Genomic DNA, 26565 nt, shown 5'->3' with positions numbered 1-26565 from the left:
GGTTGTATGACTAGTTCCTCCTTGTGCTTTAATTTTCCCATCTAGGAACATATAAAACTTCAGTCGTCAAAGGTAGGATTAGAATGATTATTATTGAGCATATTTAAATACTCTGAATTTCCTGGATATAACTATAAAAGTTTGAAATATAAAGACGTCAAAAGAGGTATCTGGCAAGCATTATTGTTAGACGCCTCAACATCTTCATAAAACAGACTAAAGTATCATCCCAAACCACACAGCGAGCCTGCACTATGAATTCGGTAGACATATAATTGCCTTTGGGGACCAAGAGATGTGTCAGACAACTTGGGAAAATTGACAAGTGACACTAAAATATATGTATTCATCTAAATGTAAACTATAGCACAAATCAGTTGTATTTATTTAAGATTTAGGGGAAACATTTCGGCTTCCTTTTCTATATAACAGAGATTCATTTAGAATTAAATTTAAAAAATAACTTACGGTACTTACCCACTTATCATTTCTTTAGAACACAAACAGTTGTACTTTAAATTCATTTTGTGAATATATTCAATCTTTCCAAACACACATACTTGTGACCTTACTTCAGGATACTTGTGCACTTGCACAATTTAACCTATTAGGAGTACACCATGCTTTCAAAGCTGTATCAAAATTAAATAGTACATTTTTTTAATTGTTGCTGCCGAGGCCCCCTCAGGACAAAGTTTCTTTTCTTCTTTGTGACATTATCACGACTATTTAGTGAACTCTTTTGTTGATATGGCCACCTCAGCAAACACTGCAGCTCAATCTTTCAGGAACTCAGAGAGAACATTGCGATTCTTTCCCTGAACCCTCACATACAAGCTTCCCTGGGCTGCTCTGAGACTAATGAGCCAGAGAACATATGTGGAGGAAGGGGCAGCTCTGCTTCAGAGAGGGACTCAGCCATCCTGAAGGACGACCCCAGACCTTCATTCTTGACCAGAAGTGGGAAAGCAGGAGAAAAACTGAGCAGGGAGCAGGGAAGGGAAGGCCGATCGCTTCTCATTGCCGAGGACCCAATCCACGCCTCCAACAGAGGGGTCATGGATTCAAATCCAAGATCAGACAAACCCAGGGTACAAACATAACTTTATAGATCCACTGCAAGGTGAAAGGTAGGTGCCTTTTGTATCGTCTAGTGTTCTGGATTATTCATGAAATTCCAATCTCTGGCCTGGGAACCTTTCGAATGGTGAAGGGGAGAAGAGCTGAGGAAAACCTTAGAGAGAGAATTATTTGTGTTTGTTTCTATTCCTATCATGATTGGTTTCTATTCCTTTGGGAACCAACTGGAAGAGTAGGAAAGGACAGCCAAGAGCTTGCAGCGTGTTTGTGGGATTTGTCAATGTGGAAATGAAGAACAGCATTCCGCAGAGCCAAGATCACTGAAATGAATTAAAACTTTTTCAGATTTCACCTCAGAAAGGAAAGAGTATTAAAGGCACCTCAGTTTGAAAGGCCTGTTGGAAAGAGAGCAGGAGCAAATCAAGCAGCGGTTTCAGGCTTGAATTCATTACAAAGTCTTCTTCACAAATGGAGGCTGGGAGCGTAAAAAAGAAAGTTGTGTTGATTAATTACGTAACTAATACTTATGTGAAGCCTCCTGAGAACACTGATGTAAAACACGGGGTTTCTAAATGTCCACTTGTTACAGATTGCCCATTTGGGCCAATAAATGAAAAAGTGTGTGCGTGTGTGTGTGTGTTTACACACGGGACTCTCTGGTGGGTCAGTTTTCCCAAAATGTAAGCGTTCTCCACTCCGCCAATACAACCGATGGACCCATCCCGCCAGGAGTGGGACCTGGATCTTCACACTTCAGCTCCTTGTCATTCCAGCTCCCACCGGATCCTGTCCCCTTCTCTCCACGCACCTCGCCGGCTCACGTGCGCGCGCGCGCACACACACACACACACACACACACACGAGCGAGAGCCGAGTACCGCCGCCGGCCCGTGCCTCGCTTTACCTCTGGCCCAGGGAGGATGCCGGCTGCCGCTGGCTGCGCCGCTGCCCTCGGTCTCGGCTGCTGTCCTCCCGGGGCTCAGCAGCCCGGGGCCCTCGCTGTTTTCAACAGGTACCATGGTCGCGAAGAAGTTACAGGCGCCCCCGCGGCCCCGAGCCACCCGGGCTGCCGGCTCTGACGGCAGTGGTCACTTTCCCCATGGTCGCCTGCTAAAGAAGGGTGAAAAAAAAAAAAAAAAAAGAAACACCAGTGTGATTTGTAACCAACTTTGTTTCTATTTCCGAAGGCTTTGCCCTTTTCGGTGACACGGGCTGTTGCTATTTCAGGCAGCCTATCACAGGCAGTGGGAGGGCCGGGCGCCGAGGATTGTTTTCGCCTTCAGATGCCGGGCTGGAAGCAAGGGGTTAAAAGGCTTGGGGAAGGCGCTCAGACCTAGTGTTTGGCCAAGACCTTGGGGTGGGGGGTTGGGGTGGCCGGGAACACTCTTGTGTAACTACACCTTTGAAAAGAGGCAAAGAAGAGAAATATGCAGCTTGAAAGGGAATCAGGAGAGTTGCGGGCCCAGAAGGCTCACAGATGGTATCGGTTACTCCTGCAGGGAGGGGAACAATTTATGCAAAGCCATACCAGGAGGAAAAGTGTGTCAGTTTTTCAGCACGACTGTTACTCCAAAAGTCGTGACACTTGCCTTTAAACAAAGCATAAGCCATCTTTCCTGTGTCAGCCTGATTTTGTTTTAGGTGGATGAGGTCTGTCCTCTCTCTCTCTCTCTCTTTCTTCCTCCCCCTCTCTCTGCAAGGCCTGGCGGACCAATCCAGGCCAGAAACCAAGCATGCACAGCCCCAGACTGATGAGATTCTTTAGCTTTTTACAGCAAAGCAATCCAGTTTATCTGTGCATCATTGTCTTTGAGAGAGGAACCAACCCTCAATCTACTGTCAGGGTGAGGAGGCTACTTCCAACTCAGAGAGACCAGACTAATGACCCCATTATGTGGGCGTGAGGGGCCCTAGATATTCACAAATCAGGGAGTGAGAAGTAGAATTTTTTTCCCCTGATTTGTGAATATATTTATACCAAAGCCCTTTGAGATTTGTGACATTTTTCCTCTAGTTATATAGTTAACAAATCATGTTTAGTGAAAAACCTTAGAGAGGAAATTGAAATTATTTTAGAAAATCACTAAGAGTGAAAACTAAAATTTACGGAGTACTTATTATGTGCCAGAAATTGTGCTGAGGGCATTAACTCAGATGATTTTTTTAAAAAAGATGATTCTTCTGCATTAAAAACAAAAACAAACAAACAAAAACACATTTGTGAGCAGGTCCCCATAATACAGAAGAGACCATGGAGGCTGAACAGCTTGCCTAAGTGTCATAGCTTGGCAGTTAGTGGAGGGGATGAGAGTGTGATGATAAGGCAGTCTAATGCCATAGCTCTCCTACAGCCTAACTTCCCAGCCTTGTTCTTCTTTGATTTTCTTGACTTTGTTCCCTTTCAGCCCTTCTTGATTTTAAGAGGATGCCATGAAACATGCCCTTCTGTCCTAGTCATTTCCCTGGACAGAGAGGCAGATTTGTGCTGTAGGCAGAAGCTGAACCATTCAGGACCTATTTTGACTTCTTGGCTGGATCAAAACACAGCTCTAAATGAACGTATCATTTGTACATTTCCTTTGCTCATCCTGGGTACTTCTATATTTTTTTTTTCCGTCCAGGAAATCGTGGAGCAAATGCAAAGAAACCTAGAGTAATTCAACTAGTATTGGTTGCGCACCTGTTGTATGTCTGTGGATGGTGCTGGGAAAGGGAAGTTCTGCAAACTTAGCCCAGCCCCCTCCTGGTTCAGAGGTGAGTGGTCCAGAATCCCCCAGATCAGCCTGTTCCCACAGAAGAATGTGTAGTACGACGATTTTTTAGTGTTTATTTGCTCCCAGAATGTTTTATAATTGTAGGAGCAGCAATTTTTGTGACACACATATACCTTTCATCAGTTCTTCATGTTCTCTTTGCTGCTACCTTTTCTGCTCAGAGCCAGTGATCTCAGCCGGGGTGCAGGGAAAATGTCCTTGCAGTAGGTCAATCGTGTAATTGCTTCATTTAAGGATCCCAGACCCTGTGTCTCCTCCAGCAGCTTTTTGGCACCATGGAAGTGTTGGGGTATTTGCTGTAGTCTCGGATCGGACTGAAGACAAACTTAATTCTAGAATTCCTCGGTACGGCTAAAGGCCATTCTTACTTTACTTTCTGTAGCCGAACTATACTGGGACTTCTAAGGCATAAACCAACAAAAAATCAAAAAGAGTGAGCAAACAACGTGACTGACTACATTGTCTCCTGGTGTAACGAATTCTGTTCTTCGTTCCATTGTCGACGTGGCATGTGGCATGGCTCTCCCGGTCCGCTCTCTGCTTAGCTTACTCTCCTAACTCCAGGCAAAGTTTAGTGGGAAAATTCTTTTCACCCAGATGACAGGGGAATAACTTTCTCTTCCTGTACTTCTCTGAAGTCACCTGTACTTCTCCTTCATAGTATTTTACACATTTCCAATGTATAGCGGACTTTTTGGTGTGGATTGATCAAATTGGGCTTTTCTGTTAGGGAGTAAGCTCTGTGAGAGTGTGGAGTATGTTTGGTTCATTATGGTATCAAGTCTGGCACAGAGTTAGTACTCAGTAAATATTTGCTGGCTAGCAGACGGATTCCTGTAAGTCTGACCAACTTTAGCACTGCTAGATTGTCAACTCCAAGTAAACAGGCACCGATGTCTGTGTGAGCCCTCGTTCATCTCTGCAGCCCCAGTTCCTGGCACAATATCGGGCATGCTGTAGACCTTGGATAAGTATTTCTTTCCTTTTTAAAAAATATTTTATTTATTTACTGGACAGAGATTGAGAGCAAGAGCACACAAGCAGGGAGAGAAGCAGGGTGAGAGGAAGCTGGCTTTCCACTGAGCAAGGATCCTGATACCGGGCTTGATCTTAAGATGCTGGGATCATGACCTGAACCTAAGGCAGCCACTTAACCGACTGAGCCACCCAGATGCCCCTGGGTAAGTATTTCTGAAATACGTGTGTGTTCACAAATGGAGCTTTTAGTGACCTGAAGAACTATTTAGTTTTTAAATATCAAAACCCATTTGATGACTGCCTGTGATACTCTGTCCATCCCTCTCTCTTCCATCAGTCTCTTCAGAGCAAATATCACCACAGGCTGTCCCTCCTTCATGGAGTCTGAGCCACTGCCATCCATAAAAGCTGTCCCTCCACTCAAGAAATAGATCATCCACGGACAGCACACAGTTCATTCCCCCATCACCCCAGTAACTGCGCTACAGGCCATTTCAGACCACCTGCTCATAGGCAGTGCTATGGAATCCTAGAAGACATATCTTTTACATACTATAAACTGGCAAGACAAATAAGAGGGGGCCAGGGAGAAGGCAAACAGCATTGCCAGGCACATGAACGTCTACCTTACAATAGGCCTATTTTTGTGGCAGTTTTTGTTTTTACCTTCACAACTTCATCAGGTATATATGACCACCCCCTCTTGCAGAACTTGAATTTGAGAAGCTTTCAAATTCTAACGAGCATGCTCAAGATCCAAAAAGGCTTTCCAATGTTCTATCATAAACATTTTCAACAACACCGGAAAACAGAGAGTCTGAAATCAATGCTCGTTCATTTACCTGTCTATTCCTCAATCCCTCTATCTAGCCATCAATCCATCTTAGCATTTATGAATTTCAAAGTAAGTTGCAATACTTTGGTATGTGTACCATTAACTAGAGTTTAATATTTGTTTAAGTTCTTTTATTTTCTTAGAGACATGTTACATACAATGAAGAGCACAAATCCTAAAGGTCCCATGACATGATTTCAGAAAAGCACATACCACCCCCATTAAGTTACAGGAAATGCCCTTCATCCCTGGAAGTTCTTTTCTGTCTCTCCTGTGCAAATTCCCACCTCAACCTCTGGAAGGAACCAATGTTCTGATGTGTGTGTGTGTGTGTGTGTGTGTGTGTGTGTGTGTGTGTTAACTTCACCTGTCCTAGCTCATCACATCACAGAATCATAAAGTATGTGGCGCTGTGTAAGACTTCTTTCTCTGACCAGAGTTTTGAGAGTCACTTATGTTTTTGTGTGTAATGGGAGTTCATTCTGTTATTGCTGAATCCTATTTCATGGGCAAATATACCACAGTTTATGCGTTTTCCTATTGATGTTCACCTGGACTGTTTCCAGTTTGTGTTGTTATATATAAAGCCGTTATGAGCTGCCTTATGCAAGTCTTTTTTGTAGAATGTACAATTTCAAAGCACAGCAGTCCAAGTCCATTTGATTCCAAAACCCACATGTTTTCCACTACACCCCGTTGCTTCTCTGCGGTGTATCTTCCAGCACTCTGTTTATGTGGAATGTACCTCCAGAGTTTTTAATCCTAAAATGGTTCATTACAGTGTGAACACAAATGGGGAAATATGATCTTTAGACAAAAAAAAAAAAAAAAAAAAAATCCAGATAGAAATTCACCTCTTAAGAAAAAAGAAAAGAAAAATAAATTCAGCTCTTCATTAGCCATAATCCAATGAAATATTCATCTTGGTATGATTTTTTTGAAGGGTAGTTATCATTTTACCTGTTTATACTATCTAGATAACTTCTTTCTCTAAAAGATTTCAGTGTAACTTTGTTTCCTATATGTAGAATATAACCAGTCATAAAATATGGGTTAAAGTTCCTCAAGTAACAGAAGAAGCATGGTTGAATTTATTATGATATGTCTGTTTAATATAAAATGATAGAATAGATTATTAAAAGAAAGACAGTATAGCAATAAAAATGTTATTCTATTATTGTAAATGGGAAATCAGAGTAGAAAATTGCATGCTGACTACCATTATGATAATTTTTCAAAACATATGTGCATATTAGTAGACACTAGAAGGGAACTTGGAAAAATTGAAAATCATGAGTAATGTTGGAAGGGTAATCTTAGTCCACATTAAGAAATTTAGACCAATCCTAATCATGTGTAAATCGTGTAAAAGAGTATTTTCAGAAAAAAAATCTTCAGAAAAAAAATGTTCCCTTAATGTTGTTAAAATATTGTATATCTGAGTATAAATCTGAAGAAAAATTTTCAAAGTTAGTGCTACCATACACTACTGTACGATTTATACATTGTACAACTAATTGTAAAACAGTTTTCCAGAAAATGATACTAAAAATGTCAGGAGTCAGGGGCAGCTTTTTCTACTTTGCACAATGATGCACTTGAACAACGAAGAGGGCTGTACCCCTTATAATCTTCCTTTAAATTACACTGTCTGATTGATTTGTCAGCTCATATCTGCTTTGTACTGCTTAGCTATATAAATGAGCCCCTTTCTTCATTCAATCAGCAATTTTTTTTCCAAATAAACTAATTCTAATATTTAAATCTTCCTCAGTTACTCTTACATGGTCTTTGGATGGAGGCATCTGCAAATTTTTTTCAATGACTCAGCCTTTCCTTTAGTTTATCCTTCCTTTCATACCCTGATGTCAGAAAAAGTTGCTCATCCTGTGTGACAACAGCAGCCTTTATTGGTTTGGAAGCTCTGGTCTACATCACATTCACATGGTCCTTATATTACCAAGGAGGGCAATGAATAGAAAATCAACTGCACAGAAGTTGGGAAGGCCCCGTCCTGGCTTCCTTTACACATAGGGCCAGGCTCTGCTGAACAGCTCACACAGCCCGATTTTCCTTCAGAAGACAGTGGCAAAAAAACAACAGGGGTCTCTGGCCCCATCCAGGCCACAATGGTGGTGGTTGTTGTGGCTCCCAGGCACTTCGTGTCTAGTTAAACTCCTGCTAGCTCTCCTTGTAAAAGGACTTCCAGAAATTCTCCTGCTGCCCACTGTGCCACCTCATGTGGCACGTATTCCACATTGTCACTCATGGGGCACAATGAGGAAAGGGCCAGACCTAGAGGGTGTCTCTCGATGGGAACCTGTCTTACGGCTTCTGGCACCAGGGGCCACGCTAGAGGATGGGTTGGGTTCTTTGCATTCTCTCTGCAGGAAATAATGTCACCAAAAACATGTGTATGAAGAGGAAATGGGGAAAAAGTAATGTGAGATGTATCAGGCAATCTGGGATACTGTGATGTTTGTAACTCTTGGCAGCTTTTTAGTATTTGTAATTTAGTTAAATGAATATTTCCTTTCATACTTAATTTTGCATTTTTATTTTATAAAAGTGAGAGCCCCCCAAATTTAAAAACCTTCTGGCCCCACAAAATTTGGATCGGACTCTGAATTTGAGAAATAGTGTTCTCTCCAGATGAACATGCTTAATAAACATTCTTCTGATTCTTCTCTTCTCTTTGCCGCTGCTGGTCTCTCAATCCAGGCTTCCTGACTGCCTGCCTTGTGGGCAGAACTTCTAATAGGTTCCCCTGACTGTGTTCTTGCTCCCCAGGGCTATTTCCATAGGGCACCAAAAAGACTTCTTCTCTCACATCTAGACCCTTTAATGAATTCCAGCCCTTTTAAACCTTTCATCCGTTTCCAGTGTTCCGAGGATTGGTTTAAGTTTCTTAATGAGGCTTAAGATACCCTGAACAGTCTGACTCTAGCTGAGCTGACATATTCAAACCCATCTTCTGTCCCTGCTGGACTTGAACTCTGCAATCTCCTCCCATTTCAGATTCTACAGTGGGGCCCCCCAATCAGCAGCTTCTTGACTTGGTTCCCCTCGCAAAGGGTCTTGTCTCAGTCATCACTGTGGAGGTTCCAGTCCTAACTCAGCACAACTCACTAAACCAGGAATAGACTTGTCTTGCCCAGGGAGCCCACAGGATGGGCCTTTCACATCTTCCCTCTCTGAATTCAGTTACGGACTGCTGGTATTAGTCAGGGTTCAGTGCTGGAATTTTAAGATGGAAGAAACTCAACACAGGGAAATGAATGCTTATAAAATCATTAGAAGGCCTGAAAGATCAGATTCCAAGCAAGAAGCAATGACTCCCAGAATAATACAGAGCTGACTTAGCTGAGCTCCTGTATCCAAGGCCACCTAATAGATCTGTGAGTTCAAGAATGTGTTGCTTAAATCTAGGGATCAGACCATAACTGCCACCATCACTGCATTCTTCAGGAAGCTGTTGATGCTGGAATGCTGCCTCAGGAAAATTCCACAACTGCCTGATCCCATAGGCTAGCAGAAACTCCCCAAAGAGACAGAGAAAATCTGTATCTGTCTGCGTGCAGATGCGTGTAGTTGACAATCTATAGCCTGATTGCAAGGAAGTCTGGGAACTGAGACTGATATCCTTGTCTCTAAAATGAGATAATAATAGCATCCATCTCCTAGGTTTCCTATAAGAATGAAATGAATTCATATACAGAAAGTATCTAGAACAATATCTGACCACAGTGATCCTTAATAAGTCATAGCCGTTGTTATTACTTGCATCCAAGGGACTCCACAGAAATATAGGAAATAATAGAATAATAGAAAAGTATAATAGTCTAGAGTAATAATAGAAAAAAATACTAGGTCAAGAGTAGGATAATATAAACTCTAAGGCTGGATTTTTTTTTTTTTTTTAATCCAGATGACTTTGGACATTTCACAGTATCCATCTAGGCTCAGTTTCCTTATCTGGATAGGGAGACATTTATTTTCCTTGCCCAAAGCTGCTTTTGCCAGGTGGCCAAGCTCCCTTCTTTTGGAAATACCCTTGTAATTTTCTTTTGGGAAAATTATATGCTGTTTTGATGGACCTGCCAGCTAATGCACACCACCCTTTAGTCAAGGAATAGGCTCGTAACTGCCTGCCGTGACAATGAGATGTTCTGTCTTGGGAATGTAGGTTTTCAGAGGTGACACAGGGACTGTAAGTCAGTCATTCCCAATGGCAGAATTCATGAAAGAACATGCAATAATTCCTATTACCCATTTCTCTAGAACTTTCCTGGTTGTCTCCATGACTTTGTTCTCCCAATTGCCCCCCTCAGTTCTACAAACCAAACCACTCCAGAAACCAAGCAACAGATTCATTTCTGACTAATGCTGGCCAGAGTCCAAAATTCTGAACATGAACTCTCTGAAAGGATTTTAGTGAAGATAAAATCAGATGAAGAATTTGAAAGCACTTTTAAAACTGTTAAGGTGCTACATTAAATACAATTTATTCACCAATGCCACAGCAACAGTAACTGTAGAAGAGAAGCTATTTGTTTATCCATCCAGATCATGCACTCCATTTCTAAATAAGGACAGAAACAGCATATGACGGTAGATTGGCAAGGGATACAGTGGTGATAAACCAGAAAAGTCTACGAATCCCCAGCTTTTACAATAGCATGACCTGACTCAACAGTTCACAGAGCCACATTACCCAACTGGAGGCCCTGGGTGAGATCTTTACCTTTCACATGAAAATATGGGGGCTGGCCTGGCTTCCTAGGAGAAAAGTGAGAAGGGAAAGCTCCAAGTATAAAGGGTTGAAGGTATATCTACATTTTTCAAGCTCCATCTTTAGACAGTTCACTCTAAGAAATAGCAAGGGCAGCCCCGTCGTCCTTCCCTCCCTGCTGTCAAAAAAAGTTCTCTCACCTTTAAAGCTCAGAGAGTCAACCTGGGCATCAAGACAGAACGGATTTGCTAGGACAGAGATTCCTTATTTGTTTTCTACAAAGTGTCCTCTGAGAGGTTAATAGGTAGTCTGAAAAATTTAAAAAATGTGGGGGGGGGGGGTGTCTTCCATTATCCGGAGATTTGAGAAATTGTCCAATAGGGTATGCTGTTCTTAGAACACCCACACTCTTAAGAAATTTTTCCATATAGACACTAAGCACTTTTAACGTAGATTTCTGCTACCTTTTAGATCTGTAATTTCTCTACAAAACAAAACAAAACAAAACCACAAAACCCACAACAAAACCATTACTTTTTAGAAGAACACAGCTTGGAAAATCTACATTGAACTATCTGTGGGATTGGGGTGGGCTTTACGTCCAGAGGCCTCAGACCAGAATTTGCTCTTCTCTGCTGCCCCCTCCTGATAGGTAGAGGGAAGAGCAGGTCTACCTCCTTGAGGGGCTGAAGAGATTGAAACAAGTTGTCCCCAGGGTCTGCTAGGAAAAGAGAGAGCTCCTCACCAACGGTGGGAGTTGGTCTTGACAGCTGCTCTGTGTGGTTTCTGTGACTCTGGTAAGCTGTTTGTTCATGCTACATCTGTGCCTCCTCAGGTTTCTTTGGGCCCCGGAGGGAAAGGAATATGGGCAATCTCAAAATCTCACTCATCCATCCATACAAATATTTATTACGTGCTTACTAATACAACAGTGATAACCTGGTACAAAGGGATGGGGATAGAACCATGAACAAGGCACTCTTGTGGGAGTAACAAAGACTTTTCCAGGCTGTGTGACTGGATTCATTGTGCCTGTACCTGACCTTCCTTCGGTGTCCAATATCTTCCTTTCTCTCTGTGAATCTCAGACTGCAGCTGCCGATAGAGACTTCTTTCTTATCTCAGAAAACAGCCATCTTTTCAGTTTTTCAGATCCCAGCTAATGTTTGTAAGGGCATTTTGCTGGTTCGTCATAAATGACCTCCTTAGTTTCATAAAATTTTTACTGTCTCCAGAACTCTTATTTTATTCTGTTTTGTACTGATATTTGAGGCAGGATCTGGGTCACAGAGTCTACTTGAAGCTACCCTGGTCATGAAAAGGTATTCACTTTGGGAATAAATACAAATGGAATTCTTAAGATACATGTGTCATCTTCTTGAGCATGGTTTACAGCAAATGGAATAATTTAAAAAAATTTTCTCTGTAAGGAACATTTATGAGGCAGTTTCTAGCCCCTCCATCTCTTTCCTGGACCTCTATCCTCATAGAAACTTCTAAGTGACATAAAGAATCTACTGGCAAATTCTAGTGTCTTGCCCCCCTGCAGAGCACACAGAGTAGCCCAGATAGGCTGAGACACTGTCACTTCAATCACCCTTACTGTATGGTAATTCAATCATTCATTGGCTGGAAGAAAATAGTTCTATTTTATTGCTCTATGAACTTTTGCCAGAACTTATTTCTGCCCTCTGAAAAAGGTAGAAGAACCAAGATCTGTGTATTTTGATGGGCAGGACAGCAGTGGTACCCCCCTCCCCTCCCCGGACCCTGTTACCAGCACCATACTCAGCAGCAAGCAGAGTTCGGGTTCACAACTCATCTTAAATGGTGCATCACAAACTCAACTTAAATCTTTCCACAACCCACGTAACCTACTCGAGAGTCTTCAATGGATTCCCTACTTCCGAAGCAGAGATTTGAGGATGAAAGAGAAAAAAACCCAGGTTTGAAGATTTGTATGTCTAAGAAACATAATAAAATTGAATTAGCAGAGATGTTAATTCAAAGAGCAAGCATCTTTCACAAGTTGAGCACCATTCACATGTCTTTATTAATTTATTTCTAGAAGACTAGGAGATTTGCACTTTTCTAAAGGGTTCTGCCCACAGCTTAACCTTTTCTGGGCTCAGGAGAGATCTCCCTGATGCACAGACATTGAATAAGTAAACTGATCCCTGGCCATTTCTTCTCTTCAGCTTTATAATGACATCATTAAGAACCACAACATGTAAGAACTGAAAGCGACCTCAGAGACTATCAAGTTCATGGTGCCTTTTTGACAAGTAGAGAAATTGAGGCCTTAAGTGCTTAAGTAACTAACCATGTTGTAACCTACTCAGTCGCTTTAGTATATAAATGAAGCCATTAATTATTATATGGTAGAATTACTAACTTCATGTCATCTTTGATCTTTATAATTATCAAAAAACATTAGTAACCTGGGGTCACTTTGGGTGCTGTGCCCGAAGACAGGCTGCTGTGCTCAGGGCCCTGTGGATGCCACTCTCCCATTGTCTCACCCCTGGCAAAGGACTGACAAGGAGAGAGTCTTATCCAAGGCCAAGGGGCAGGTGAAGAACAAGACGAAGATTCACGTCAAGCCCTAGTAAATATAACTTTCCTTGTCCTCAGTCTCTCAAGGGGTTTCCTTTCCATTTCCTTCTCTACCTTGCAAAACATTTAAACACCATGGAGGGCAACGAGAAATCCAAAGAGGTGGGCCTGTGTGACGCAGTTGGTGGGCATCCAACTTTTGGTTTGGATTCAGGTCATGATCTCAAGGTCCTGGTATCTAGCCCTGCACTCCGAGGGGAATGTGCTTGAGATTCTCTGCCTCTCCCTCGGCCCCTCCCCTGGCTCATGCACTTGGGCTCTCTCTGTCTTTCAAGTTCTCTCTCTCAAATAAAATCTTAAAAAGAAAGAAAGAAAGAAAGAAACCTAAAGAATGGCCAGATTTGAGATGGCTAGGCAATTAGATGATGAATGAGGCTCTTGATGAGCATTCTGAAAGATATTTCACTTGAATCATCAGGCCGATTTTGTATTATATGCTTCCCTGCCTTAGCTGACATAAGGTAGAAACCAGATGGAAGGTTTCCTGGGTTATCCTGGATAATGACTATGTTCAGTTGTCATGCAGTGACGTCCTGAAGAGTAACTAACGTGAAAATATGAAGCTGCCTTTGCTCCTTTACTTATTTGCTTCGAGCTTGTGACCCTCAAACATCTTTGCTCAAGGATACTGTAAAAGAATTTGAAAAACTCTTGAGAAATTCAGTAGCTCTTCATATATTTCTAAGCTGAAGTCTAAATGTTTTACCATGAATTTAAATCCTTGCAAAGTCTGTATTTTCTAGGATACTGCAGAATATATATACTCTTTGGATATATTCATTAAAAGCAAGGAACTATTTAGATTCAATCTGTGAATAACACCTTTCACATACCATGATGGGCCTCAATGCCAAACCGAACAGTCAAATAATACTTATTCTCAACCAGGAAATATTTAAACTCATTTTTGAGTTCAAATAACCACATTAGTGTGCACCTTTCTGTGACGGTCTTCACATTTCTGAATTCTTGTTGGAAAATAGACTTATGATAGAGGGAAAGAAAAAAGAGCATTTCCCTTGAGTTGGAACTTGAGACCTGAAGTTTGCATGAGGAGTGGGAATGCTCCCCACCCATCTCCTGATAAAGATATTGTTAAAAAGCAACTAGAGCTGTCACGTCATGACAAAGACATGGAGGAACCCTAGACCCATATCACTAAGTGAAAGAAGCCATAAAAACAGGCTTTTTCAACTATAACATACTGGAAAAGCTAGTATGGTAGAGATCAGTGGTTGCCAGAGCTTGAGGGGAGGGAGGGATGAACAGGTGGAGCAGAGAGGAATTTTAAACCAGTGAAACTACTCTGTATGATAATATAATGATGGATACATGTCTTTATCCATTTGTCGAAATCTACAGAATATACAATAGCAAGACTGACGACTAATGTAAGTTATGGACTTGGGGTGGTAATGATGTTAATGTAGGGTTATCAGTCATAACAAATGTACCATTTCTGGTGGAGGATGTTGATGGGAGGGCCAGGGAGAATATAAGAAATCTTCATCTGCTCGGGGCACCTGGGTAGCTCAGTGGGTTAAGCTGCTGCCTTCGGCTCAGGTCACGATCTCAGGGTCCTGGGATCGAGTCCCACATCGGGCTCTCTGCTCAGCAGGGAGCCTGCTTCTCTCTCTCTCTCTCTCTCTCTCTCTCTCTCTCTCTGCCTGCCTCTCTGTCTACTTGTGATCTCTCTTGGTCAAAATAAATAAATAAATAAATCTTAAAAAAGAAAAAAAAAGAAAGAAATCTTCATCTGCTCAATTTTGCAGTGAACCTAAGCTTACTTTAAAAAATAAAGCCTTAAGAAGAAAGAAAAAAAAAAAAAGGCAACTGGACTAGATTTGACCAAGCTCAGTCTGAACTGACCTATGTGTGTGTCTGGCAGGTGCTGTGCTACCAGCCTAAATCACTCTGGCCTGGAGAAGTATGCTAACTTCGGTTGGCTGTGTCTGGATACTGTTATCTTGCCAGAGTCAGGGAAGAAAGCCACCCCCTCTGGACTGGGAATGCAATTCCAGGAAGCAAGTGGAAATTTTCCACAATCACTCCTGTGAAAGGGGCAGATCTAGAAACCAAAAACGACAACTTGGAGGACTGGGATGAGGTTGGGCAGGGAGGTAAGGAAATGTTCTTTCTTTGGGGCTTTAAGAAAGAAGGGCTCAGGAATGATACCCCAGGGGACCTGAACCTGGAGGCAGGCCGGTGCACAGCAGGCAACTTAACATCAGACTAGCCCTGAGCCTCTGAGCTGTTGTTCTTTGCGTCTACATTGTCCACAGGTTTGGCAAATGGTAGTGGCCAGTCTCAGCTACTTTGGGAGGAGTGGAGGCAATCATCTGTGCACTTGCTTAGGACCAACACAGAGAAAGGGGAGCAGTCTTTTCTCCTTCCTCGTAAATCCTGATCTGTGACCAGCCTGCTGAGTTTTTGGGGGGACCTGATAGGCTGTGGCTCTTCACCCCCTCTTTTCCCACATCTCAGGTTCTCTACATCTCCACTTGGAATCTAGGATGGAACTAAGAAAAACAGCTCCCCAGAAAACATTTATATAATTTAATAGGCTCTGTGCCTGAGGAAGGAAGGGGTAAGTAACTCCATCTTTCTCCTGGTGAGATCTCTTTTGAGTAGCCCAAGTCGTTTTTTTGGTGCTTATTTCCAAGTTTGAGCCGTCATGAGTGGGTGATGACATCAGATATGCGGGCTTCAAATAAATCTGGAGATAGAAAAATACACATCTAAAGATTCATCCAAGAACACATTTTCCCTCCACCTTGTATGAATTCTGAGAACATCCCAGTGTAACCCAACCTGGCCATGCCACCTGAGTTACAGGCTGAGCTGCTGGAATTTGGGTGGGGGCAGCCCATGATGGAAATCAATCAGTAAGTGAGTGGCTGTAGTTACCAGTCTGACAGAAGTAGGGGTAGGAAGTAAATGGTCTCACAGTGACAGGTGTCCCAGGCCGGAAATGATATCACCTATGAAATAGCTCAGGTGCATTAGTGTCCTAGGATCGCTGTGATGAAGGACCATAAACTGAAGGGCGTAAGAAAGGAAAATGTATTGTCTCATAGTTCAAGGGACTAGAAGTCCAAGATGAAGGCCATGCTCTCTTTGAAGTACTAGGGAAGGCTCTGTTCAGACCTTTCTGCCAGCTTCTGACAGTTCCTTGGCTTGTAATTCCAATCCTCAACTAGTGTTTTCCCTGTGTGTCTGTCGTCTTATAAAGAGAGGACACCAGTCATCATGGATTAGGAACCTACCCTACTCCAGTAGGACCTCTTTTTAACTAATCACATCTGTTAAGACTCTATTTCCAATAAAGTCACATCTGAGGTCCTGGGATTTAGGATTTCAGTATATTAATTTGGGGACGGGGACACAACAGGAACTCTTCTCAGAGCAGCCTTTCTGCAGATATTGCACTAAAATGTCAAAGAACTTCAGAAGAGGATTTAGAATCCACTGAAAACCAGAGGACACTGCAGGTCAGTTTCCTAAACACCCACCTGAAGGCTGTCGAAAAGGCTGGGGTCTGTTTTTATACTGAGATTAGAGTTTCTGGTGCAGAAGGAGATGGCCCAGGAGATTTAGACACCTGTAGCTGGGTATTTGCTCATTAAAACAGGGTATGTGCAAAACAGAGGGCCTCACCTTGCTCCATCTCCCACCCCAACTGCTCTCCTACCCACTGAAATGGGTGAAGGAAAGGGGGGAGGTAAGGAGTGAGGAAGCTATTGTTCAGTTACCTGAGTACAAGAGCAAGGCATGAGTAGGTTGACTTCAGTGGCCCATATCTTGCCTGTTATAATAGATGGAAATTTACCACAGCAACAAAAAGCCCTGACTTCCCAAAAGGCAGGCTTTGGGGAAGTTGGTGTGGATGCCCTCTTAGAAAGGTGGGTCCTGGGGCACCTGGGTGGCTCAGTGGGTTAAGCCGCTGCCTTCGGCTCAAGTCATGATCTCAGAGTCCTGGGATGGAGCCCTGCATCCCTGCATCGGGCTCTCTGCTCAGCAGGGAGCCTGCTTCCTCCTCTCTCTCTGCCTGCCTCTCTGCCTGCTTGTGATCTCTCTCTGTCAAATAAATAAATAAAATATTAAAAAAAAAAAAAAAAAGAAAGGTGGGTCCTGAAGCACCCTAGAGAGAGTACCCTCTGGTCTGGTACCCCATCAAATGGGTCTTACTTGGTCCTTAATGGAGCCTAGAACCGAAACAAAGCCATTGAAACATGAAGTACCCCCCCCCCCCCCCCGCCCCGTGGCTCCCAGGGAGACAAGGACCCCCATGGTAGGAAGATCCAAAGCAAGCCACCAGAGGGTTTAGGGAAGCCCAATGGGCTTGTGTTTGCCTTTCTTGTGGTGGGCTGTACCCAGGAGTGAATGTACAACTAAATAGAGGAAAATAGGGTGTGTTTGTGTTAATTGTGGAGAATCTGGGAGGGAGCAAAGAATGGAGACACTACACACAGTAAGAAATTAGGCTTAGCTGTCTTCTTTGGTTTTCCCTTTTACTCCACACTACAGAGATCATAAAAATGAGGGAAAGAATACTGAGGAAGAAGAGGGCACAATCCCCAGTTAGGAGACAGGATCTCGTTTTGTCAAAAATGGACTCTCTTCCTCTCTAGCTGCCTTTGAGCCAAACATCGCTTCCCAAAATTAAGGTTTTACTAGGGGCCTCAGAGCCTAAGAAAATTCTATGCATCAGGCACATAATGAATTGGGGAGTTGCTTCTTGATCCACTTGCTGGGGACCCGGATACCCCTGATAGTAGTCCAGAGAACATGGGGAAGATCCCTCACCAACTGAGAAGCTGCTTCAGTCCAGGGAGCTAACCTCCTAGGAAACCTAGACCTGGTCCTCTTGGATGGACCACGGGACAGGGAAATGTTTTCTTTTCAGAGACTCCAAGATCCGGTGGGGAGATGGGAGGTAGACAAGAATGTTATAAGATCATTCTTGGAAAATATCAGTTGGTGTTTCTGTCTTGCTGCTAGGGAGTGTTTATTCCCCCCCTCCCAGAAGATCGCCAGGCCTTTGTGTTCCAAGCCAGACTCAATGCTTTTGTGCCTCCCGGCAGGAAGTGGCGGTTGCCAGGCACCCAGAAGACACCCCCCCTCCTGGCTTTTGTTTTGCGAGGGCTCAGCTGCTGGAGGGGAATTATGCTGCCTAAGAGGGAGATCAAGAGAAGTGAGTGCTCAGGATTGAAAAGACTCAAGGCAACTACAGGGGAGGAACATTTCTCCAGAGCTCCCCTCCAGAGAAGGAAATGGGGGCTTTTGTGATTTCTATACCTAGAGAAGCAAAACTCTGCCGTCCCAACATATCCACACTGTCTTGAGTATTTTGGAGCAGGACTGTCCGAAAGCTCAGAGGAACGGATTCTAGGTTCACTAAGAGGCGGCTCCTCCTCTCCCTACCCAGTCCTTGTGGAAATTGGGACCCAGCTGTCCCTTTCACACACAGGGGTTCATGAACAGACTGCAGAATGGCTTTTAGTTCCTACTGGCTCCTTCACTCTGACAAACCTGTCAGTACCAGTCTCCGTTCCCAATTCATTAGAGTTATTTTTAATGCTTTGATTGGATTTTTCCACATGCCTCCAATTCTCACTATAGCACCTTCTAACTTCTAAAACTAAACTTATTTTTACATGCTCAATATTTATAGCATCTGTGTTTATAGTCTCTTCGGCTTTAATTAATTTCTTCATACTTTCCCTATAGTTTTTTTTTTAAGATTTTGTTTATTTGACAGCTAGAGAGGGAACACAAATAGGGGGAGTGGGAGAGGGAGAAGCAGGCCTCCCAAAGAGCAGGGAGCCCTATGCAGGGCTCATCACAGGATCGCAGGACTGATCCCAGGACTGATCTCAGGACTCTGGGATCATGACCTGAGCAGAAGGCAGAGGCTTAACGACTGAGCCACCCAGGTGCCCCAACCTGTAGATTGTTTTAAAAACTGCTATTCACTGGGGCGCCTGGGTGGCTCAGTAGGTTAAGACCTCTGCCTTCGGCTCAGGTCATGATCCCAGGTCGTGGGATTGAGCCCCGCATCGGGTTCTCTGCTCTCTGCTCAGCCAGAGGCCTGCTTCCTCCTCTCTCTCTGCCTGCCTCTCTGCCTATTTGTGATCTCTGTCTGTCAAATAAACAAATAAAATCCTTAAAAAAAAAAAAGCTGCTATTCACCATACCATGTTTATAACAAGATACTAATTGTAAATACATTATTCACTACAAAACTAACTGAAGTGGTGCGGTGGGATACATACAGAAATGTATGTACACTAAAAGCTGTAATATTAAAAGGAAAGATATGTCCAAATGTTAAAATCAAATAATTTATTTTCTTATACTCTACCAATTATTTGAAATTGTACATTTTTTATTGCTTCATATTTGAACCTTGATTTTCTTATGGATGTTTGTTTTTAAGTCTCTAATTGCCTTTTTATTTTCCTAAAAGAAACAGATACCATATTTTTCACTAAGATCATCTAGCTTCTTAAAGATATTTCTGGAGTTGAGTTCACTGACCTTCTTTGGCTTCGTGTTTTAATATGAACATGTTGCATTTCAGCTCTGCTATATAAACTTCATCATGGGTTAGTCTCCTGTCTCTTGACCTCATACTTTTTTTTTTCTTGGATTCAGTTTAAGTTTTTCTGAAGTAAATCCTCATTTTTTTCCCCAAGAGAAATAGTAGAAAGCCTTTTCAGCTATGCATGTTTCAGAATACCTCTGTTTTGCCTTCATGTTGGCGTAATGGTGGGGGTTGGTATATAACTCTAGGTTAACATGACTCTTCCTCAGAACTCTGAAGGCATCCAGCAATAGGCTGGCCACCTAATTTTCATTCCTTCTAGAGAAACTGTATTCTTCTCCTCCTCTCAAAATCTCTCTCTTTTTTTTTTTTTTTTTTTTTTTTAGATTTTATTTATTTATCAGGGGGGGAGGGTGGAGAGAGAGCACAGGCAGACAGAATAGCAGGCAGAGGCAGAGAAGCAGGCTCCCTGCCAAGCAAGGAGCCCGACGTGGGACTCGATCCCAGGACGCTGGGATCATGACCTGAGCCGAAGGCAGCTGCTTAACCAACTGAGCCACCCAGGCGTCCCCTCTCAAAATCTCTTAAGCTCTTTTACTTACTCCTGGATTTTTGAAATTTCCTATCTTGGTATAAAACTTTTTTCCTTTGTACCCATTCATCCCTCTCAGCAGTTTTCAGTCAGAGTTGTTAATCTTTTTATATTTTAGGAATTCTTATATTGCATAATTTACTTCCTCCCCTTTATTTTCTGTATTTTTTTTTAAATTTCTAGAACTTTCCTTTACCAGACTTTGGGTTGATTTCACATGTACTAGTTATCTATTAATGTGCAACAAAATGCCACAGGCTCAGCAGCTTAAAACACATTTACTATCTCATGGTTTCCATGGTTCAGAAGTCTAGGCACAGTCCAGTTGAGTCCTTTGCTCACGGTCTTAAAAGACCATAATTAAAGTATCAACTGGGTTGCTGTCTCATCTGCAGCCTTGATTGGGGAAGAATCTGCTTCCAAGTTTAGGAGAATTCATTTCCTTCCAACTATAGGACTGAGGGCCCTAGCTTATTGGGGGCTTTGGCTAGAGACTGCCCTCAGCTCCCCAAAACCACCCTCAAATACTTTGCCACATAGGCCTCCCAACACAAATATTCTCTTCTTCAAACCAGCTGGGGAGAATGAATCCCTAGCATTTGTCTTCTAGCAAGAAAAGATCTTATATAAGGTAATGTAGCCACAAAAGTGACATCTGTCAACTCTGCTGTAGTCAAGTCACTAAAAGAAAGTCATAGGTCCAGTACACACTCAAGGGGAGAGAACTATACCAGAGCATGAACACCAGAAAGTGGGGATCATGGAAGAGCCACCCTATCATTTGTCCCCTGCATCCCATGTCTCTTAATCACCCCTCACCTGCCTTGTTTTTCTCCTGCAGTTTTTATTTGTTAATATTTTTCATCTTTTAATCTATGCTTTTTAAGATTTCCTCTTCTTTATTTGCCTGTTCTTCCTGAGAATACTTCCCATGAAGTAGGGGAAAAAATTACAATAATGTGATGTACTGGATGTCTAGTGAAGAATATGATTAAAAGAAAGGAATGATTAACAATGTCAATGCTATGTTTTATTTGCTAATGAGTCAAGAAAAATGAGGACTGAAAACTTCCCTATTGGATTGAGCAACATGGCATCATTGTGAGCTTGGCAAGAACAGTTATGGTCGAATGATAAAGGTAGAAGCCATTTGGAGTGGGTTCAAAAGAGAATGGGAGGGAAAGAACTAGAGTAGGAACTAGACAACTCCATGAAATTTTTTTTTCTTTGAAGTTTGTTCCTAATTTTATTGAGAAATAATTGATATACTGGGGAAGTTTTTCTTTTCTTTTCTTTTTTAAAGATTTATTTACTTACTTGTGAGAGAGAGAGAGAGCGAGCAAGCAAGCAGAGGGAGAGGCAGAGGAAGAGAGAGAGTCTTGAAGCAGACTCCGTGCTGAGTGCAGAGCCATGGATGAGGGTCTCAATCCCCAAGATCATGCTCTGACCCAAAATCAGGAGTCAAATACTCAACAGACTGAGCCACTCAGGCACCCCTGGAGGAGTTTTTCTATGAAGAGAAACTGAGAAAATGGGGCAGGAGGTGGACAAGGATGAACGATTGAGATTATTTAACATGTGAGAAGTTACTGTATGCTTTTGTGCTCGTGGCAGTGATCTGGAAGAATGGAGAAAAATATTAAGGGATACAGGAGAGAAAGGGAACAATAACTAGAGCAATAGCTTTTAACAGATAAAAGACAACAGGATCTGATGCACAAGTGGAAAGGTTTGCCTTAAACAGCAGTGTAGAGACTTTTTAGTAAAAAGCAGGATTAAAGCTTGGGAAGGGAAATGTACCTAGGAATGTGACCTTGTGACCTCCTCCTACTGAGGAGACAGGGCAGGTGGACCACACCCCCTTATAAATATGCTAACCACACCCCTTATAAATATGTTAACGATGTTTACTGTTAGATGGACACACACACACACACACACACACACACACAGAAAGAGAGCTGCCCCATGTCAAGGTGGTCAATTAAGACAATAGAGTTAGTTATATAACAACCCATACTCTTATTTCAACATGAAGGCATTTTTAGACATGGGTACCTCAGAAGATTTTCTACATATGCCCTCTGAGAAAAGAACACTGAAGCTATACTTCAGCCAAACTTACAATGAATCCAAGAAAGAAACAAATATCAGATCAAGATTGCTTATTATAAAGAAGCCTGGAACTTCAGGGAATTTTGCTTAGTGACAGGGTGGGGAGCAGACAGTGCCCTAATACCACAAACATTGTTCCAAAACCAATTGTTGATCTGAAAACAAAATGCATTCTGATGAAGGAGAAAGAGACATTTTTAAAAAGCTGAGTCTGACAGATTTGGGCTCCTCCTTCCTCCCAAAAGAAATGCCACATGTGTGCCTAGTTCTTGCCCATAGTCTTCAAATTATCAGTGAAGTTTGCTGCTGGGTGAGCTCTATTATTCAAGTGAGTTTGCTTTGACAATTCAACACTTCTACTCAGAAGGCAGGTAGGTGGGCAGATGTTAATGTGGGAGTGTGGTGGGCACAATATCTTTTCTATTTTTTTTTTCCTTTTGGGTTTCTTGGGTAAACTTTGATTTCTCTGGGATTAGTCATACTGTTTATTCCTCTTGGTCCTTCTCCTGATGACTAATTTTGGGAAATTGTTCTTGGTTCCTTGGCAACAAGCTAGTTGAGAATCATGGCTCACGCCTCTCAGGGGCAGAGTCTGAAATTTCCTTTGTAATCAAGGGCCTTCACAAGGAGGAATGGTACTGAAATTCAATGTTTCACAATTACAGGCACCCTCAAAATCTCCAGATGAGAATAATTGCATTTCCTAGGAGGGTCCTAAATCATTGATGTCTAGGCTCAGACTTCTTTGTACCCTAGACCATAATGTTTATTTTTCCTCATCCAAGATGACTGTCATGCTCACTTTATACAAAACAAGAGCAACAAGAATTAGGGTCTTCCTCCTGGAGACCAGCCCCACCACGTGTTCTGCTGCTCCCAGATCAAGCATACCTCTCTGGAGGGTGTCAGAGACCACAGTCCTCTCAACTGTCCTCGCAAATAGCTTCTGGTGTTTGCCTAGATGTCTGTGGCAATGGTCTGGTGATCTTTGGCTGTCCTTTCCTATTTTTGCATGCAGGGCTAGACTGATTAATGGAGGAGACTGGCATGGTTTCCAAAGCTATTGCCTAGGTCTATTGTCCCAATGAGAATTTTCCTGAAACCAGCATATGGTCAGGTGAAGGGGTGTGTGTGTGTGTGAGTGAGTGTGTGTGTGTGAGTGCACACACGCACATCTGTGTATGCATACACATGACTGAACGACAGGGTTTACTACTGGGTGGAAGCCCCACGGAACACATAGGCTCATTTTGTCAACAAAAAGGCTAAAGTTTTAGTTTGATTTGCGACATCCACTCTTGGAGCCCTTAACTCTGTGTAGCAGATCACTCCCTTTCTTTAGCTACCGTGTCTCTGTGGCTTTTCCCCCTTTGGGCTAAAGACAGCAGCCAATTACTTGTTAAGTGTGAGGTGAGGGATGATAGATGGGAAGGCAGCCACTAGCACTAATGTTCTGGAGAAAGCCTTCCAACAAATGAAGGCCTCCCACTCCTTGGAACCTGCCTATGCTAAGCTTAGCACTTCCTTGGAGCTTGCAAATGGGAACAGCTGCCGCCTCTCCTGCAGCCTTCTCCTGGGGGTGCTTGGAAAGTACTCCCCAACCTTCTTTCCATTTTCCAGAAATCAGTCAAAACCACCACTGTGGTTTGCCTGTTGTGGTTGTTTTCCCCTCTGTATTTCTTACGTGTAGCACATACATTCGTCCAAACCTTTGAACGAGAAAGCCAACACCTTTATTTTAAAGACTCTGGATATGAACTAACAGGCTACTATGAACTCTGCCTTCTGTGTTTGTATAGGATGTTAAAATAGACACTTGCCCTCAGTTTTGGCTACAGCTTCAAAAGGCTGAGTAGAGGCTAATCTGCAGCAAATGGTCCTATATTCTCAAGAGAGGTATTGCACCTCCTAGGCAGGGCTGGCAAAGTTGGTGATCAAAAGCTGTTTCCATGACCCTTCTACCCTAACATCTAGCAAAGGGTATGAGAGGTAGAGGTTGCAGAAGAAGTTTCTTTGAAAAAATGCTAGTAAGGTAGCTGGTAACTTTGAAAAAATGATAGTAAGGTAGCTAGTAATGCCTCTTCTCTACTGAAGCTGGTGACAACGGTTTCAGAGACACATTTGGAAAGCTGGATGGGTGCTTCTAAGTTTAGGAATCAATTTGAGCCATTCCCATGGAACCAAAGCTAAAAGGCTAAGCTGAAGCCATTTATGGAGATGGGAAAGGAAAACGGGCTCTGTTGGGGAGGTGGTACAGTCAAGAATGCTTGAGCATACCACAGACCCAGTGGACAGTGGGGACTGATCCTGGATGCATCTGGAAGGAGCCCCACACAGAAGAGCTGTGAGTGAGGTAATGCCATCAGTATCAGGTCAAGGGAACACATTGGCTCTGGCGTTAAGGGGAGGGGTTGGCATGAAGGATCAGTTAGGGACTGCAACACCCGTATCAGAGGACTATATGATGTGAGGTCTCATAAGGGGCCTCTGAAAACCCCCATGGGAGCACTGAAACAACAAGGTCATCTTGGAACGGGGAATGAGTTAGAGCGTCCTGAGTTAGAGCGTCAGATCAGTTGGTAGAAAGGAGAAAGAAGCTCAAGGAAATAGAAAGGAATCTGACCATGTCCCTCTTTCTCACTGCAGGTTTCCAGCCCAGAGGCAACCTGGGCTGGCTAAGAGAGAAGACTTTACTTAATAAAGTCTGGAATTTTTACAACACGGGGAAGTAGATACATTGATGATTGAAATGAAGCTTTTACTATGACTAGAAGTAACTGGAGGTCATTTTTATTTTCTGAGAGTTATTATAAGATTCTTGGGGCCTGCCTCAGATGTTATCCAACAAACGGAGAAGAAATATCTCTATAAGGGCAGGTTGGTAAGGGCAACGAAGAGAAAGAAGAAAATTGTTTTTTCTGCTTGCATGCCATGGAAATTACATTTCCATTCTTCTCACTCAGATCCAATTTTCGTATGTACCTTTTGAGGAAAAATGAAATTGGAATGAGAGGTAGCAGTTTAGATGAATAGAAACAGCTGGTACGTTGCCGAAACTTCCAAATGTGAGAACATTCTTTCGTTATTAATTCATTAAAAATAAATGAACCACCTACTGTGCACCTTGACCTGAGCTAGGCATGTGGGATACAAATGTGAATAAGAGTGAACCTGCACAGTTCTTAGTCGAGTGGGAGAGTCAGGTGTATAAACAAATTGGGGCACAATGTCATATCATACTATAGACGTAGTCCCAGAATTATACGGAAGCCTCTTCATAGCTCATTCTGCTCATTTGCATTTCTTATCTGCATAGTCATAAAATTAAAATATACTAGGGGAGAGCCACTAACCCTAAATGTGGAGTTTCCTAGCAGGAAGCAGAGAAGGAGGCCTCAGTGGAATCCGGGGTGGAGTGGGGCCCGGGTTTAGACAGACTGAACTGGATGAGCCCAAAGAGTGTTCACCCAATTCATGACTTTGCTGAAAGCCAGAGCACCTTGCCAGGAAACAAGTTTTGTGACAGCTATTATACAAATTAAACCCAACTTTCTGTGATTAGCGCATGGTGGGAATTGGCACAGTGTTATGTCTTTTTTCTATCACATATTAAAAAAAAAATCTTAAAAAAGCTAAAGCTATTTCTTGCACACCACTTTTGGATTTGGCAAATGTGGCGAATGAGGAGAAAATTGGAAAAATTTTAAGAGCTTGTGGCATTTAGCCCTTATCAAAGATAAGAATTGAAAGTGAGAAGAATACTAATCATTAGCACTTCAGTCTTCAAATACTTTTCCCTTGGAGATTCGGAAGTGAGCAAGTTATGAGGACTACAATGTTCTTTTCAAAGGTCTTAAGGATGATCATCTTTTTCTTTTATTCTTCCGTCACATTAAATAACATTCACTCCTCAGAAATATGGTATTTTGGCCACCCAGGTAGGTACAGATTACATTAAACTAGAAACCCACTGGGTTAACATATTTGGATTTATTTCTCTGTATAATAACTTGAACTTTTTGTTTGTTTGTCTGTTTGTTTGTTTGGTATGGAAAGAACAGAGAATACAGCTGCTTTTTATTGGCCTTTTTTTTTTTTTTTACATTCAACCTTTCTCTTTTTAAAACGAATTTACCTGAAGTTTAGGATTTTTTTTTTCCCCAAGCAATAGAGTAGCTTTATGCAAAAAGACAATCACCTTTTACACTGTATAACTGCCATACCACCTGAGGGAAGGCCCCATCATTTCCCTTCCTATCCTACCCTCCAAATGTCTCAATAACAACCACCCTTTCA

General features: G+C 42.5%; 1 protein-coding gene and 1 long non-coding RNA gene across 6 annotated transcripts in view; one reads left to right on the top strand and one right to left on the bottom strand.

The window, feature by feature from the left end:
* SLC2A12 (solute carrier family 2 member 12) overlaps window positions 1–2294 on the bottom strand; it is a 52521-nt gene extending 50227 nt beyond the window's left edge. For 2 of the 5 annotated variants that reach the window (XM_082730710.1, XM_082730709.1), the window contains exon 1: window positions 1985–2292. In XM_082730710.1, coding sequence (XP_082586836.1) covers window positions 1985–2099 — 115 coding nt within the window. In that variant the 5' untranslated portion in view covers window positions 2100–2292. Of the gene's footprint in view, window positions 1–1984 lie in introns of all 5 variants that reach the window. The other 3 variants (XM_082730707.1, XM_082730711.1, XM_082730708.1) reach the window with 3 other exon arrangements.
* Window positions 2295–3705: 1411 nt separating this feature from the next.
* LOC309864422 lies at window positions 3706–25005 on the top strand. The gene is made up of 5 exons (XR_014311517.1): window positions 3706–3834; window positions 4872–5035; window positions 14904–15135; window positions 18100–18209; window positions 24916–25005. It is a non-coding gene; the product is annotated as an uncharacterized lncRNA (long non-coding RNA).
* Window positions 25006–26565: the final 1560 nt, after the last annotated feature.

This window comes from Mustela nivalis (assembly GCF_964662115.1).
Source record: "Mustela nivalis genome assembly, chromosome: 5".
In the NCBI taxonomy this organism is placed as follows: domain Eukaryota; kingdom Metazoa; phylum Chordata; class Mammalia; order Carnivora; family Mustelidae; genus Mustela; species Mustela nivalis.
The sequence above is the reverse complement of the archived record's forward strand: the minus strand, read 5'-3'. Positions and strand labels throughout refer to the sequence as shown.